This window comes from Astyanax mexicanus, chromosome 7 (genome assembly GCF_023375975.1).
Source record: "Astyanax mexicanus isolate ESR-SI-001 chromosome 7, AstMex3_surface, whole genome shotgun sequence".
NCBI classification, from domain to species: Eukaryota; Metazoa; Chordata; class Actinopteri; order Characiformes; family Acestrorhamphidae; genus Astyanax; species Astyanax mexicanus.
This window is the reverse complement of record NC_064414.1, coordinates 50,635,618-50,650,959: the sequence shown is the minus strand read 5'-3', so window position 1 is coordinate 50,650,959 and position 15,342 is coordinate 50,635,618. Positions and strand designations below refer to the sequence as shown.

General features: G+C 38.7%; 1 protein-coding gene across 1 annotated transcript in view; it reads left to right on the top strand.

Annotated features, from left to right (window-relative positions):
- Window positions 1-15,342, top strand: part of nr3c2 (nuclear receptor subfamily 3, group C, member 2) — a 194,108-nt gene that overhangs the window by 164,967 nt on the left and 13,799 nt on the right. The window contains exon 7 of the mRNA XM_049481378.1: window positions 14,572-14,702. Within this exon, the coding sequence (XP_049337335.1) occupies window positions 14,572-14,702 (131 nt within the window). The remainder of the gene's footprint in view (window positions 1-14,571; window positions 14,703-15,342) is intronic.

The window sequence follows — 15,342 nt, the reverse complement described above, 5'->3', positions numbered from 1 at the left end:
CTTTAATATGTGAATGCTTGAACACATGTAGGATGGAACAAATGTAGGCTTGAACATGTGAAGGCTGGAACACATGTAGGGTTGAACAAATGTAGGCTTGAATATGTGAATGCTTGAACACATGTAGGCTGGAACAAATGTAGGCTTGAACATGTGAAGGCTTGAACACATGTAGGATTGAACAAATGTAGGGTTGAACATGTGTAGGCTTAAACACATGTAGGCTTGAACAAATGTAGGATTGAACATGTGAATGCTTAAACACATATAGGATTGAACAATTATAGGATTGAACATGTGAATGCTTGAACACATGTAGGATTGAACAAATGTAGGTTTGAATATGTGAATGCTTGAGCACATGTAGGATTGAACAAATGTAGGTTTGAATATGTGAATGCTTGAGCACATGTAGGATTGAACAAATGTAGGATTGAATATGTGAATGCTTGAACACATGTAGGCTTGAACAAATGTAGGCTTGAACATGTGAAGGCTGGAACACATGTAGGCTTGAACAAATGTAGGCTTGAATATGTGAATGCTTGAACACATGTAGGATGGAACAAATGTAGGCTTGAACAAATGTAGGATTGAATATGTGAATGCTTGAACACATGTAGGATGGAACAAATGTAGGCTTGAACATGTGAAGGCTTGAACACATGTAGGATTGAACAAATGTAGGGTTGAACATGTGAAGGCTTAAACACATGTAGGCTTGAACAAATGTAGGATTGAACATGTGAATGCTTGAGCACATGTAGGATTGAACAAATGTAGGATTGAATATGTGAATGCTTGAACACATGTAGGCTTGAACAAATGTAGGCTTGAACATGTGAAGGCTGGAACACATGTAGGCTTGAACAAATGTAGGCTTGAATATGTGAATGCTTGAACACATGTAGGATGGAACAAATGTAGGCTTGAACAAATGTAGGATTGAATATGTGAATGCTTGAACACATGTAGGATGGAACAAATGTAGGCTTGAACATGTGAAGGCTTGAACACATGTAGGATTGAACAAATGTAGGGTTGAACATGTGAATGCTTGAACACATATAGGATTGAACAAATGTAGACTTGAACATGGGAATGCTTGAACACATGTAGGATTGTACACATGTATGTTTGAACATGTGAAGGATGGAACACATGTAGGATGGAACACATGTAGGATTGAACAAAGGTAGGCCTGAACACAAGTAGGATTGAACACAGGAAGGCCTGAACACATGACTTGAACAAATGTAGGATTAAACACATACACGTTTGAACATATGAAGGCTTGAACACATGTTGGCTTAAACATACTGAGGCTTGAAAAAATGTATACTTGAACACATGTAGACCAGAACACATCTTAAATGTAGGATTGAACACATGTGGGACTGAACAAATGTAGGCTTGAACGTGTGAATGCTTGAACACATGAAGGTTTAAACAATTGTAGGCTCGAACGTGTGTAGGTTAAAACATTAAGGGAGGAACGCATATACAATTGAACACCTGTAGGATTGAACACATGAAGGCTTGAACACAAGTAGACTTGAACACATAAAGAAGTGAACACATAAAGGCCTGAACAAATGTAGGCTTGAACACATAGAAGTTTGAATAAATGTAGGGTTGAATGTATTTAGGCTTGAACACATGTAGGCTTGAACACATGTAGGCCTGAACACATTTAGGCCTGAACACATTTAGGCCTGAACACAAGTAGGCCTGAACACATGTAGGCCTGAACACATGTAGGATTGAACACAAGTAGGATTGAACACATGTAGGCCTGAACACATGAAGACTTGATCAAAGCTAGGATTAAACAAATGTAGGATTGAACACATGTATGCTTGAACACAAGTAGGATGGAAAACAGGTAGGCCTGAGCACATGAAGACTTGAACAAATATAAGATTAAACACATATACGTTTGAACAAAAGAAGGCTTGAACACATGTTGGCTTAAACATACTAAGGCTTGAAAAAATGTAGACTTGAACACATGTAGACCAGAACACATCTTAAATATAGGATTGAACACATGTGGGATTGAACAAATGTAGACTTGAACTCTTATAAGCTTTAACACATGTAGATCTGAACACATAAGCTTAAATATAGGGTTGAACAAAATATCGGATTGAACAAATATAGACCTGAACACGTGTAAGACGGGGTTCTAAGTAATAAGCATTTATGTGATAGTGTATGCTTATGGATCATATTGGATTATATATTTTTTTCTATTATATTTTTTCTATTCAATACATGGCTTTTGGCCATTGATTATTGGATTGGCACATCCCTACTATGACTGTTCCTATTACTTACTCACATTCACATTACTGATGCATGCAGTTTGCATGAGGCTAACTGAGGTGCAGTGTACTGTTATCTTTTATTACTTCTTAACCTAGCTCTATTATACTGTATCTCTAATACAGGGGTGTCCAAACTTTTTTTTGTTGGGGGCCAGAAGGAGAAATATATTTGAAGTTACGGGCCACAGACTCTGTAATAAAACAAATAATGAAATATACCACTTTAAATAATACATTTTACTGATTACTTTCATTTACACACCATTTTACTTGACTTATTATCTTTATCTTTGACAGTGTTGTGTAAACTAAGATTTTTCACATTAATGTTTAATTTCATGATGTCTCTTAATATAAAACTCCTTAATTTACTGCAACTTTTAGACTCTTTTACCCCATTTTCTGTGCTAGAAATGTGCACTCTCTCCGCTTTTAGACTCTTTTACCCTGTTTTTCTGCGCTAGAAATGAGCACTGTCTCCGTTTTTAGACTCTTTTTCCCCGTTTTTCTGCTCTAGAAATGCGCACCCTCTCTGCTTTTAGACTCTTTTACCCTGTTTTTCTGCGCTAGAAATGAGCACTCTCTCCGCTTTTAGACTCTTTTTCCCTGTTTTTCTGCGCTAGAAATGAGCACTGTCTCCGTTTTTAGACTCTTTTTCCCCGTTTTTCTGCTCTAGAAATGCGCACCCTCTCTGCTTTTAGACTCTTTGGCCCGTTTTTCTGCGCTAGAAATGCGCACCCTCTCCGCTTTTAGACTCTTTGGCCCGTTTTTCTGCGCTAGAAATGCGCACCCTCTCCGCTTTTAGACTTTTTGGCCCGTTTTTCTGCGCTACAACTTCACTCTCGCCGCTTTTAGTCTCTTTGGCCCGTTTTTCTGCGCTATACGTGCGCACTCTCTCTGCTTTTAGACTCTTTGGCCCATTTTTTGGCACTAGAAATGCGCACCCTCTCTGCTTTTAGACTCTTTGGCCTGTTTTTCTGCTCTAGAAATGCGCACCCTCTCCGCTTTTAGACTCTTTTACCCTGTTTTTCTGTGCTAGAAATGAGCACTGTCTCCGTTTTTAGACTCTTTTTCCCCGTTTTTCTGCTCTAGAAATGCGCACCCTCTCTGCTTTTAGATTCTTTGGCCCGTTTTTCTGCGCTAGAAATGCGCACCCTCTCTGCTTTTAGACTCTTTGGCCCGTTTTTCTGCGCTAGAAATGCGCACCCTCTCCGCTTTTAGACTCTTTGGCCCGGTTTTCTGCGCTACAACTTCACTCTCGCCGCTTTTAGACTCTTTGGCCCGTTTTTCTGCGCTATACGTGCGCACTCTCTCTGCTTTTAGACTCTTTGGCCCGTTTTTCTGCGCTATAAGTGCGCATTCTCTCTGCTTTTAGACTTTTTTACCCTGTTTTTCTGCGCTAGAAATGAGCACTCTCTCCACTTTTAGACTCTTTTACCCTGTTTTTCTGCACTAGAAATGAGCACTGTCTCCGTTTTTAGACTCTTTTTCCCCGTTTTTCTGCTCTAGAAATGCGCACCCTCTCTGCTTTTAGACTCTTTGGCCCGTTTTTCTGCGCTAGAAATGCGCACCCTCTCCGCTTTTAGACTCTTTGGCCCATTTTTCTGCGCTAGAAATGCGCACCCTCTCCGCTTTTAGACTCTTTGGCCCGTTTTTCTGCGCTACAACGTCACTCTCGCCGCTTTTAGACTCTTTGGTCTGTTTTTCTGCTCTAGAAATGCGCGCCCTCTCCGCTTTTAGACTCTTTTAACCCGTTTTTCTGCGCTAGAAATTCGCACTCTCTCCGCTTTTAGACTCTTTGGCCCGTTTCTGACACCTAGCGTTCAAACTTTGAATCTCACATTATAAAAAACTTGCTTAACAGCGGGACAACTTTCATACTATTTCTTAAAATACCTCGCGGGCAGCTCCAAAACAGGAAACGGGCCGCAAATGGCCCGCCGGCCGTAGTTTGGACACCCCTGGTCTAATATAAATCTAAATAAGCAAACTCCAAAGAGACCCCAAACATGTCTTATGGCTGATTGTTTGCCAAACTATGGCTTTAAAGAGTTGTGTGTGGTGGGATTGCACTGTAGGCGTATTGATGTTTCCAGCAGCATGTTTATGAAATTCATAACCCAAGGACATACAGTGTTTGTGCAGATCCGGAATGCCACAGCTCTTTCCCCTTCGACTGTAAACTGGAAAGATTAAGCAAAGCCAGTTTGTTCTAAACAGCCGAACAGCAGGGCTGTAATGTGGAATACCGGACTGAGGGGCAGAGAAACGTTTCAGTAGCATGATCTCGGACGTGCTGAGCTAGCTCTGATGATGTCAGACTGCTGAAAACAGCCCGTCAGTCTCAGCACCTGTAGCGCACACCGGGGTAAGTGTTGTGCCGGAGTCGGAAACACGTTTCCTCCATAAGCAGCGTTTAATCACATCAATGGAGTGGGATGGGGAGGTCAATGGGGCGTGTGATTCACAGAGATAGACAAGAGATTACAAGAAACCGGGAGGGAGGGAGGGAGGGAGGGAGGAGGGGCCGCCTGTTCCCGTTGATTTGTGAGGCTCTAATATTGACAGATCTGAGAGAATTTAGATGAGGGAACAGAGCGGCCCCTGCAGGACAGCTGTGGTACTGCAGCTCCCGGGTAAATGAGGTGATGAACTGGTGTGGGGAACAATGACTAAAATTATTACATTTTAAATGGTGCTGCAAATGGTAATAGAGATGGGTGAGTGTGTTTTGCCAGTTTGCTAGTGTCACATTAACACTGTACGTGTAAGAGTGATTAATTCAACACTAAAAGTGTTAAAGTAAAGGCTTAGAAAATCCTTGAGCATTGGTGCTCAATCTTCAGTTCTTTATGGTTTCAAAAGTAGAATATGCGTAAATCTGGGGAAAAAAATTAAGAGATCACTTCAGTTTCTGAATCAGTTTCTCTGATTTTGCTTTTTATAGGTTTATGTTTAAGTAAAATATAAACAAATCCCCCCCCCCCCAAAAAAAAAAATATCATTTAGAGCATTTATTTGTGGAACAAGAGAAACGGCTGAAATAACAAAAAAAGATGCAGAGCTTTCAGACCTCAAATAATGCAAAGAAAACAAGTAAATGCTCATACTCAAGTTTTAAGAGTTCAGAAATCAATATGTTGTGGAATAACCCTGGTTTTTAATCACAGCTCTCATGCATACTGGCATGACATTTGGATAACTTTATGCCACTCCTGGCTCTTGGCACTCTTGGTTTTGTGGCTTGTGATCATCCACCTTCCTCTTGATTATATTCCAGAGGTTTTCAATTTAGTAAAATCACAGAAACTCATCATTTTTAAGTGCTCTCTTATTTGTTTCAGCTTTATTCTTCATTTTAGAATACAATGAACACCCTATGTTTGCAGGGAAACCCATTCTCAGACCTGTACACTGATGATAAGGGTGTTAGTGCGTGTTGTGCTGGTATAATGGATTAGATACAGCAGTGCTGCTGGAGGTTTTAAACACTTGAACACTGTGTTCACAAGGTGTGCTCCACCTAGTAGATAAAGTAAAGTCTGTGTAGGTCATCCTCTAGACTCCTCTAGACCACCTGTTTGGTGGTTCTGATGGGTCCTGAAAACTGAAGAACGAGGTTGGAAGGAGGTTAACAGCTTATGGAGCTGATATACAGTGTAATGAGAAAATTCAGTCCAAACCAAAGGTGATCATAATATTCTTTGTTACAATTCAACTACATTTAGGATGAATGGGATTTATTACCAATCAGATTCACAGGATTTATAATTGATTTACGTTCAAATGCTGGGATGAAGCTTTACTGTGGATATATGTGATGTGTTGATTAGCATGCATTCTGATGTGAGTGTACAGAGTCAGGTATAAAGGTTATAGCGGTGTGTTTAGATGAGCTGCTGATAGGGGCTGGTAACGGCCGGAGCGTGGCCTCAGACAGATGGCGGCTGCAGCGTTCTCTCCTCAGGTAGTTCCTTCAGAATAATGATCTCAGTACAATGCACTCACAATGTCCTCTCTCTGCGCACGGTGACGTCTGTGCTGCGAGCTTCTGCCGCTCGTAAATGACTCCCACGCATCCGCACGCAGCGGCCAGGGCCAGAGCGGGATGACGAATGCGGCCGGCGTGTTCCTGGCATGCTGGGGCAGCGGGGCTGACGGGCCGGCGGGCCCAGCCGCTGATTTACTGCCCCCTGGAATGCCCACCAGTCGCCCAGGACAGTCACGATGCCTCGCGTGTCACTGCTGTTCAGGAACAAACTTAAATACATGCACTGTGTGTGTGTGTGTGTGTGTGTGTGTGTGTGTGTGTGTGTGTATGTGTAAGGGTGGGCACAGGGTGTGGTTTTGGTGCAGTAAAGACATGAATGGCCTGTTAAGATCATTCCATTCATATTTTGTTCTGAGTGAGAATAGATGAATAGATACATACATGGATGTATGGATGGATGGATGGATAAATACTGTAGATAGATGAATATATGGATGGACAGACTGATAAATGGATGGAAAGGTGCACAATGGATGGATGGATGGATGGATAGATGCATGTATGGATAAATACTGTAGATGGATGAATAAATGGATGGGTGGTTGGATAGCTGGCTAAATGGATGTATGAATGAATGGATGGATGGATGAATGGATGGATGGATGGATAAATACTGTAGATTGATGAATATATGGATAAAAAGAAGAACGGACGGACGGGTGGACGGATAGATGGTTGGCTTAATGGATGGATGGATGGATGGATGGAGGGACAGACAGACGGATGAGATGGATGGATGGATGGATGGATGGATGGATGGATGGATGGATGGAAGGATGGATGGATGGGTGGGTGGATGGGTGGATGGATGGACGGACGAATAAATACTGTAGATGGATGAATATATGGATAAATATATGGATGGATGGATGAATATATGGATAAATAGATGGATGGATGGATGGATGGATGGATATGATAGACATTTTACCTAAATCTAAAAACTGTTTATTTAATACTGGTATTTTTCTGAATGTACTAAAAACCTATAATAAAGAGAGGTATAAACTGTGGTTTGGGCAGGAAAGGGTTATATTGAGAAGGTGCTGAGATTTCTTCCTCCTACAGCAGAGACCTTTAATATACAGTGAAAGTAGAACTATATAGAGCAGCGTCCTTAAAACATATCGATTGGAGGCAGAGGAGGAAACTGAAGACCTACTTCTACCAACAGTGTAAAAACAAAAGCACAGAATATTCTCTTAATAAAACTGCAAAACTTTCCAATGACCTCAATAACTGTACATATATTACAGTATCAGCTTCCTTTGCCCTTTAATACAACCTAAACCTAACCTTAACCTTTTAGCCTAAACTCAAAAATATCAAAGAAACCTAAACGCTTAAACCCTAACCTCAACCTTAACATCTAATTATTATCCCAATCTAACATTATCCTTAACTTTAACCCCTAAACTAAGCTTAACCTTAAAGCTAACTTCACTAACTTAACCTAACCCTATCCTTATATTCAATCCTATTTAAACCTCAATAACCTAAATTAAAACTCCTTCTGCTAAGATTTAATTTAACTTCAACCCTTAAACCGAATTTAAACTTAAACTCATTGCTTCAACTAAACATGAACTGAACTTCAAACTCCTAAACTAAATTTAAGCTTTATCTTAACTTCAACTTTTAACGTAACATTAAAACTAAAATCATTACCTCAAATGAACATAAACTTAATTTCAATCCTTAAACTATATTCAACTCCTAACCTAAACCTAACCTTTATCTTAATCCAAAAGTGACACGAATTAAATGCTTAAATTAAACAAAAACTTAACTTATACTAGCCCTTATATTAGCTCTATTTAATTCACACTATACATTGAATTTACACTCTTTGTTCTTAACTTCAACTCTTCAACTCTTAAACTTTATTCAACTTCTAACCTAAACTCGTAACCTAAAATTAATATTAACCTCAACTTCAGTTTTTATTGTAGTTTTATGTAAGATTATCATTTTTTCCTTAACTTCAACCTTAACTCTTAATCTGAAGTTGGATTTAAACTAAATTTTTATCTGAATTTTAACTGAACCTCAAACATTGACCTAAACTTGACCCTAAACTCAAACTGTAACCAAACTATAACCCTAATCCTGGTCCTAAATCTCAAGTTGTTTGCCATTAAATGGTTTAGGTCTAGGGTTAAAAGAGAACTCTTTTGTAAAATGGACTTTTGTTGTAGTAAAACATGATAAAAAGTTCTTGCTCTTGATGAATAGCACACCTCTGTTCTCCCACAGCGTTCAAAAATACAGAAATTTTAAAAGTTTGACCAAACACCCGTCAGACTGGGTGATACGGGGCATAATTTTCCCTGATAAATCATTGTTCCCACCGTTATCCAGCTCAAAGTAGCTCCACAGAATCCGAGAGCCCTGACATTTAAAATGAGGCATTAATAACTTAAAAAGTGCAGAAGAAGCTTATTAAAAACCACATAATTACATCCTATAATGCTAGCTTTAGCTCTGAGCGCCGCCATCACTGTACTGATAATGACATAGACATATATATATATACATAGACTCTGCATAGCGTAGCATCCAATGCCAGGAGGCAGGCTATGCGGAATCTATGTATATAAATGTCTATAACATTATCAATACAAATATGGCGCGCTCGGAGCTCGGAGCTCAGAGCATTATGGGATGTAAACAGTGGTTTTTAATAAGCTTCTTGTGCACTTTTTAAGTTATTAATGCCTCGTTTTAAATGTCAGGGCTCTCCAGATTCTAGTAAGGAGGTGTGGAGCTACTTTGAGTTAGAAAACAGTGTAAAAAGCGATTTATCAGGGAAAATAATGTCCCATATCACCCAGTCTGAAGGGTGTTTGGACAAACTGTTCAAATGTCCGGATTTCAGAATGCTGTATAAGAACGAAGGTGTGCTATTTATCAAAGGTGAGTACTTTTTATCATGTTTTACTACAACAAAAGTCCATTTTACACCAGAGTTCTCCTTTAAAACCTGTTCAGGAAACTTTCCCCTTAAAGTTTAAAGGGAGTCTTCAAGCCGCTAAACTAGGAGAGCTGATCTAGGATCTGATTGGCGTGTTATTTATGTATGTATGATGACAGGAACAGGCTGTAGATCAGCACTCCCACTCTCCTAAACACAGGCTGACAAACTCCTCAGCAGTGTGTTTGGATTTGATTGATGCATAAAGGAACGGGACTCATGTTTACAGATGTTTACACTGGGTTTAGTGTAAACAAACATGAATTATGTATGTCTAAAAAAGACTGAGCATATGAGGAGGGGACGAATAAGAGCCAGTTCCACCACAGCAACCAATCAGATGGTTTACTCAGTTCACTCTGCTCACTCTGCTCACCCTGTGCACAATGCCTGGTTCCAGCAGTGAGTCTGCAGAATCTGAGCCTGTGCTGCTAGACTAAGTTTATATAATCGTTCATACGCAGACGTGGGAAGCATAAATCATAAACTGTAATCAGAGAAGGGAAAAGAATGGGAAAGTGAAATCTTTTTCAGCATGCTTCTAAAAATGTGCTTCTCTGACACTATTCACCTGAATCAGTTTCTCTGATTTTGCTATTTGTAGGTTTATGTTTGAGTAAAATGAACATTGTTGTTTTATTCTATAAACTATGGAAAACATTTCTACCAAATTCCAAATAAAAATGTTGTTATTTAAAGCATTTATTTGCAGAAAATGACAAATAACAAAATGCTGAAATAACAAAAAAGATGCAAAAAATGAGTTGTCAGACCTCAAATAATGCAAAGAAAACAAGTTCCTATTCATAAAGTTTTAAGAGTTCAAAAATCAATATTTGATGGAATAACCCTGATTTTTAATTAGATTTTTTATGCATCTTGGCATCATGTTCTCCTCCACCAGTCTTACACACTGCTTTTGGATAACTTTATGCTGCTTTACTCCTGGTGCAAAAATTCAAGCAGTTCAGTTTGGTTTGATATTCCAGAGGTTTTCAATTTGGTAAAATCAAAGAAACTCATAATTTTTAAGTGCTCTCCTATTTGTTTTATCCAGAGCTGTATATTATAGAGCTGATGTAAAGCCACAAATGTGAATAATTAAAAAAAACGACACAAATTCTAATTATATATATATATATATTATTCTTTTTTTTCATAAGGAATCATGTAGTAACTAAAAGGTTACTACTAGGCTGGTAACTCTGATTAACTTATCCACTGCAACTAAGGAAACTCTTACTCTTTATCTCCAGTTTCATCATAACATTTTTGATGGTCGCTGCAACTGGACTGCAAATACTTTTTTCTTTACTTAGTTAAGTAGTTCTTGCTTCTCATATAATATGGATTAGAATTCACTGTATACCTGTAACTCCACCACTTCTCAACTTTACAACTGATGCACAGTTCAGCACAGCTGTTAACTGAAAGCCTGAATTCCAGGAAAATGCCAAGATGTGCAAAGCTGCCATCTAAGCAAGATGTTTTTCGTCATAGGTGTGTATAGTATATATATATATAGTATATAGTTGTGTATAGTGTGTATATAGTATATAGTCATGTCGAGTATATACATAGTATATAGTCATGTATAGTGTCTATATAGTCATGTATAGTGATTATACTATGATTTTAGTATTAAACTACAATGTAGAAAATGTAGAAATTTTTGAAATGATGAAAAAGACACTAAATTTAAGGTGCGTTTAATTTTTGACTGAAAAATTATATGATGTAAACTAAAATTGGAGATACTTGGAAAACGTCCCGATACAACTTTAACTTTTATATCAGAAGCCAAATGTGAATATTCCAAAAAGTCAAACGTCTCTTTACAGAAGTCAGCACACACACACACACACACACACAGAGCTGAAGGCAGAGCGCGAGTGTGTGTATTGTCAGTGTGTGTGTGTGTGTTGTGCTTGGTCCTGCAGAATCACATGTGAACTCTGGCTCTTTTAAGTCGGCCCACAGGGCTGGCGTTTGATTATTTTTTTGTCAACACAACAGTGATTTAAAAGCACGGCCGCTTCCAAAACCCATAATTCCCTCCAGCTCCGCAGCTTCATCTGGCCTGCACATTTCCCTCGTCTGCTCCTCCACTGTTCCCTCCTTCATTCTGTTCCTCCTCAGACTCGGGGAGCTGTTGTGCTGCTTTGCTCTGATACGCGTTTGTGTGGAGATATTGTAGCTGATCCTTTTAAGCTGAACGAACTTTAAGGCGAAACACAGCGTTTTTTTTCTTCTTCTGGCTGAGAGATTTGTGTTTGTATACATCTGTATTACACAGGAACATGTGTCTGCAGTTCTGTGCAGGAGCGTTTTATTGCATTACAAGAGCCAAACAGGCCTGGAAACGCTGCATGCTATTAGCTAGCGTTCACTCTCTGGGTGGTAGAGCTGTGTATTGACAGGAAGCTGCTGATATGATACAGTATACATCATAAAACAGGGGTTATGATTAATGCTGGGGGGTTAGTTGATAAATGAACACTTTACAGTATGTATCACAGATAACACAAAGTACTTATGCATACCTGTCAAGTTTTAGATTTAAAAATAAGGGATATTTTTCTTCTGTCCGCTTAAAGCCGTCCCACCAGCCCAACGAAGGTTCAGTATCCCTTACATTTTAAGACAGGTTTACAAAAAAATCTAAAATAACCACAAGTGAACCACTTACACATTACAATTAGATTATCAGAATCTGAAATGTTGTGGACATTCCTGCATATGTCATTCTTTTAATACAGCCAAATTAAAAACCCTTTTCTAGATATTTTTAAAAAGTTAAGATTTCATGTCTTTTTGGCATAAATGCACTCTTTTCTATTATATATTTTTAATTTATTTAATGGATTTAAAATTGAACAAAGGGTGCACAAATTCTGCAAAATGAATCTTTTGATCACTCCACCCCTGATCAGTTTAGTTAATTTAGGTCCTCGCCACATTTCTAGTTAAACTGAGTCACAGGCTGTAATTTTTTTATTTTAAAAGGTTTAATCTGTGTGTTTTATTTCGGAGACGAGTATTTTTAAGCAGCTATCAGAAAAATCTCATCACAGTTTCTATGATTAGCCTACCGTTACCTTTCTTTAAGAAAAATCGCTGTATATCCAGATCTGTTTTAACATCAGCTGCTCCGACGAGCTGCCTGAACTTCTGGGCTGCCTGGGCTTCCCCACACTGACCCTCCTTTGCAAGCTGATTGCCTGTTTCTCCTGAAAGGCGGGACTTTCTCCTTGAACCGGCTCCACGATTGGTTAAGAGACACAGAGCGGTCAGTGCCATGTCTCCTCAATAATATATAGTTTTTTATTTTAATATAATACGTGAAATTTACGGGAAAATACTAATACGTGAGGACGGCGGGAAAGAGGAGTAAAATACGGTAGTTTCCAGGCCAAAACGGGAGACTTGACAGGTATGCTTATGACATTAATAAACATTGTTAAATGGTTTAGTTATGTCTCAAATAAAAACTGATTGAGACATTATTAAACTTTTCTAAAATTACTCAATTTTAATGCTGTAAAAATAATGAATTAAAACAATAAAATGTTGTGATTGTTAATAATGTCAATTATTGGTAATAAGTTGAGATATTCTGTTGTAGGTACTGTTAATTAACATACACTTATCGTAAAGTGCACCCCAAAACTCTTAAATGAGGCAGTGATTTTCATATTTTGCACTTTTCCTTAACTGAGATATAACATGTATATAAAGCTCTGGAAGGCAATAAGAGATCACCTAAAAAATATGAGTTTCTTTCATTTTACCAAACTGAAAACCTCTGGAATATAATCAAGAGGAAGATGGATGATCACAAGCCATCAAACCAAGCTGAACTGCTTGAATTTTTGCAGCAGGGGTAAAGGCATAAAGTTATCCAAATATTGATTTCTGAACTTTATGAATATGAACTTGTTTTAATTGCATTATTTGAGGTCTAAAAGCTCTGAAAATGTTGTCTGTAGTTTATAGAATAAAACAACGATGTTCATTTTACTCAAACATAAACCTATAAATAGCAAAATCAGAGAAACTGATTCAGAAACTTAAATGGTCTCTTAATTTTTTCCAGAGCTGTATAGTTTAGTGGGACTCGACTATATTGGTTTTATACAAGTACTTTTATGCTTCCATGGTTTTGATTTCCAGTATAAATAGTGTTAAAAATCACAATAGTATATTACAGCATATTTGTCTCTAAATGGGGCAGTTTGTTACTATTACAAAAAAATATTAAAAAAAGAATAAAATATTTTTTGTAGTTGAGACATAAACTAAAAATTTGAAATCATATTAGAAAATTGCTCATATATTGGAAGAATATTGAGATTTTATCATTTTTACAGTATCGCTCAACCCTGCTATTATCATAGTTTAGAAATATATCATCAAATGCAAAAAAAAAAAATCTTTTTAAAAGAGAATTTTTCTTCCAATAAGAACAGTATGATCAGAAGACAGAGTACAACAGTGCTACCTAGTGGGCGTGGTTTAAATACAACACAGGATAAATCACTGCCTGATGCCGATCTGGATACGTAAACTAATAGTTATTATCAATACTGTGTTTTTATTTTTTTATTTCTAAATTTTCCCCATTTTCTCCTAATTTATCTCAGCTGTATATCCTCCATCACTAGTGATGCCTCAACACAAGGAGGTGAAGACCTCTTTTTGAACTGCTGCTGATGCAGCATTGCCGAGTAGCATCACAGCGCTAACGCTCGGAAGAAATCGCAACGACTCGTTTCTGATACATCAGCTCACAGATGCAGCCTTGTGCAAATCCACATCACCCTAGGAGTGATGAGGGGAAAGGAAGAGCACCATCTACTGTACCCACCCAGAGAGCGCAAGGCCAGTTGTGCTCTCTCAGGGCTCCGGCGGCTGATGGCAAGCTGCATGACCGTTATTCGAACCAGCGGTCTTGTGATTATAGTGGCAGCACTTTAGACCAATGGACCACTCCGCGCCCTGTTGTAAAAAAAATGATACAGTATTGCTAAACACAATTTTGCTATAATTAAATATATCAGTATTTTGCTACCCCCATCCTGGATAGTATGACACAGTAGCAGTTCCACAGGTCTACACTATTTCTAAAAGGGGTAATGTTGTGTATTTGATGGATGTGTTTGTGTTTTTAGCTTCTGATGCTAATGCTAACGGTCCTGTCTGTGGTTTGTCTGCAGGGAGCGCATGCAGCAGTCGGCGATGTATGAGCTGTGTGTGAGTATGAAGCAGGTCAGTCAGGAGTTCGTCCGGCTGCAGCTCACCTACGAGGAGTTCCTCGCCATGAAGGTTCTGCTGCTCCTCAGCACAGGTCAGTATCCTGTTTTTAAATTACTAGATGGGATTAATCTCTGAGCCACTCTGGACATTTGTGAAATCAATCAAAAATACAGGGGTTGGACAATGAAACTGAAACACCTGTCATTTTAGTGTGGGAGGTTTCATGGCTAAATTGGAGCAGCCTGGTGGCCAATCTTCATTATTTGCACATTGCACCAGTAAGAGCAGAGTGTGAAGGTTCAATTAGCAGGGTAAGAGCACAGTTCTGCTCTAAATATTGCAATGCACACAACATTATGGGTGACATACCAGAGTTCAAAAGAGGACAAATTGTTGGTGCACGTCTTGCTGGAGCATCTGTGACCGAGACAGCAAGTCTTTGTGTGCATCAAGAGCTACAGTATCCAGGGTAATGTCAGCATACCACCAAGAAGGACACATCCAACAGGATTAACTGTGGATGCAAGAAGAAGCTGTCTGAAAGGGATGTTCGGGTGCTAAACCGGATTGTATCTAAAAAACATAAAACCACGGCTGATCAAATCACGGCAGAATTCAATGTGCACCTAACTCTCCAGAACTGTCCGTTGAGACAATAATTTATTGTGGTCTAAAACCAGGTGTTTCAGTTTCATTGTCCAACCCCTGTACATGGTACAGGTATTAGTGAA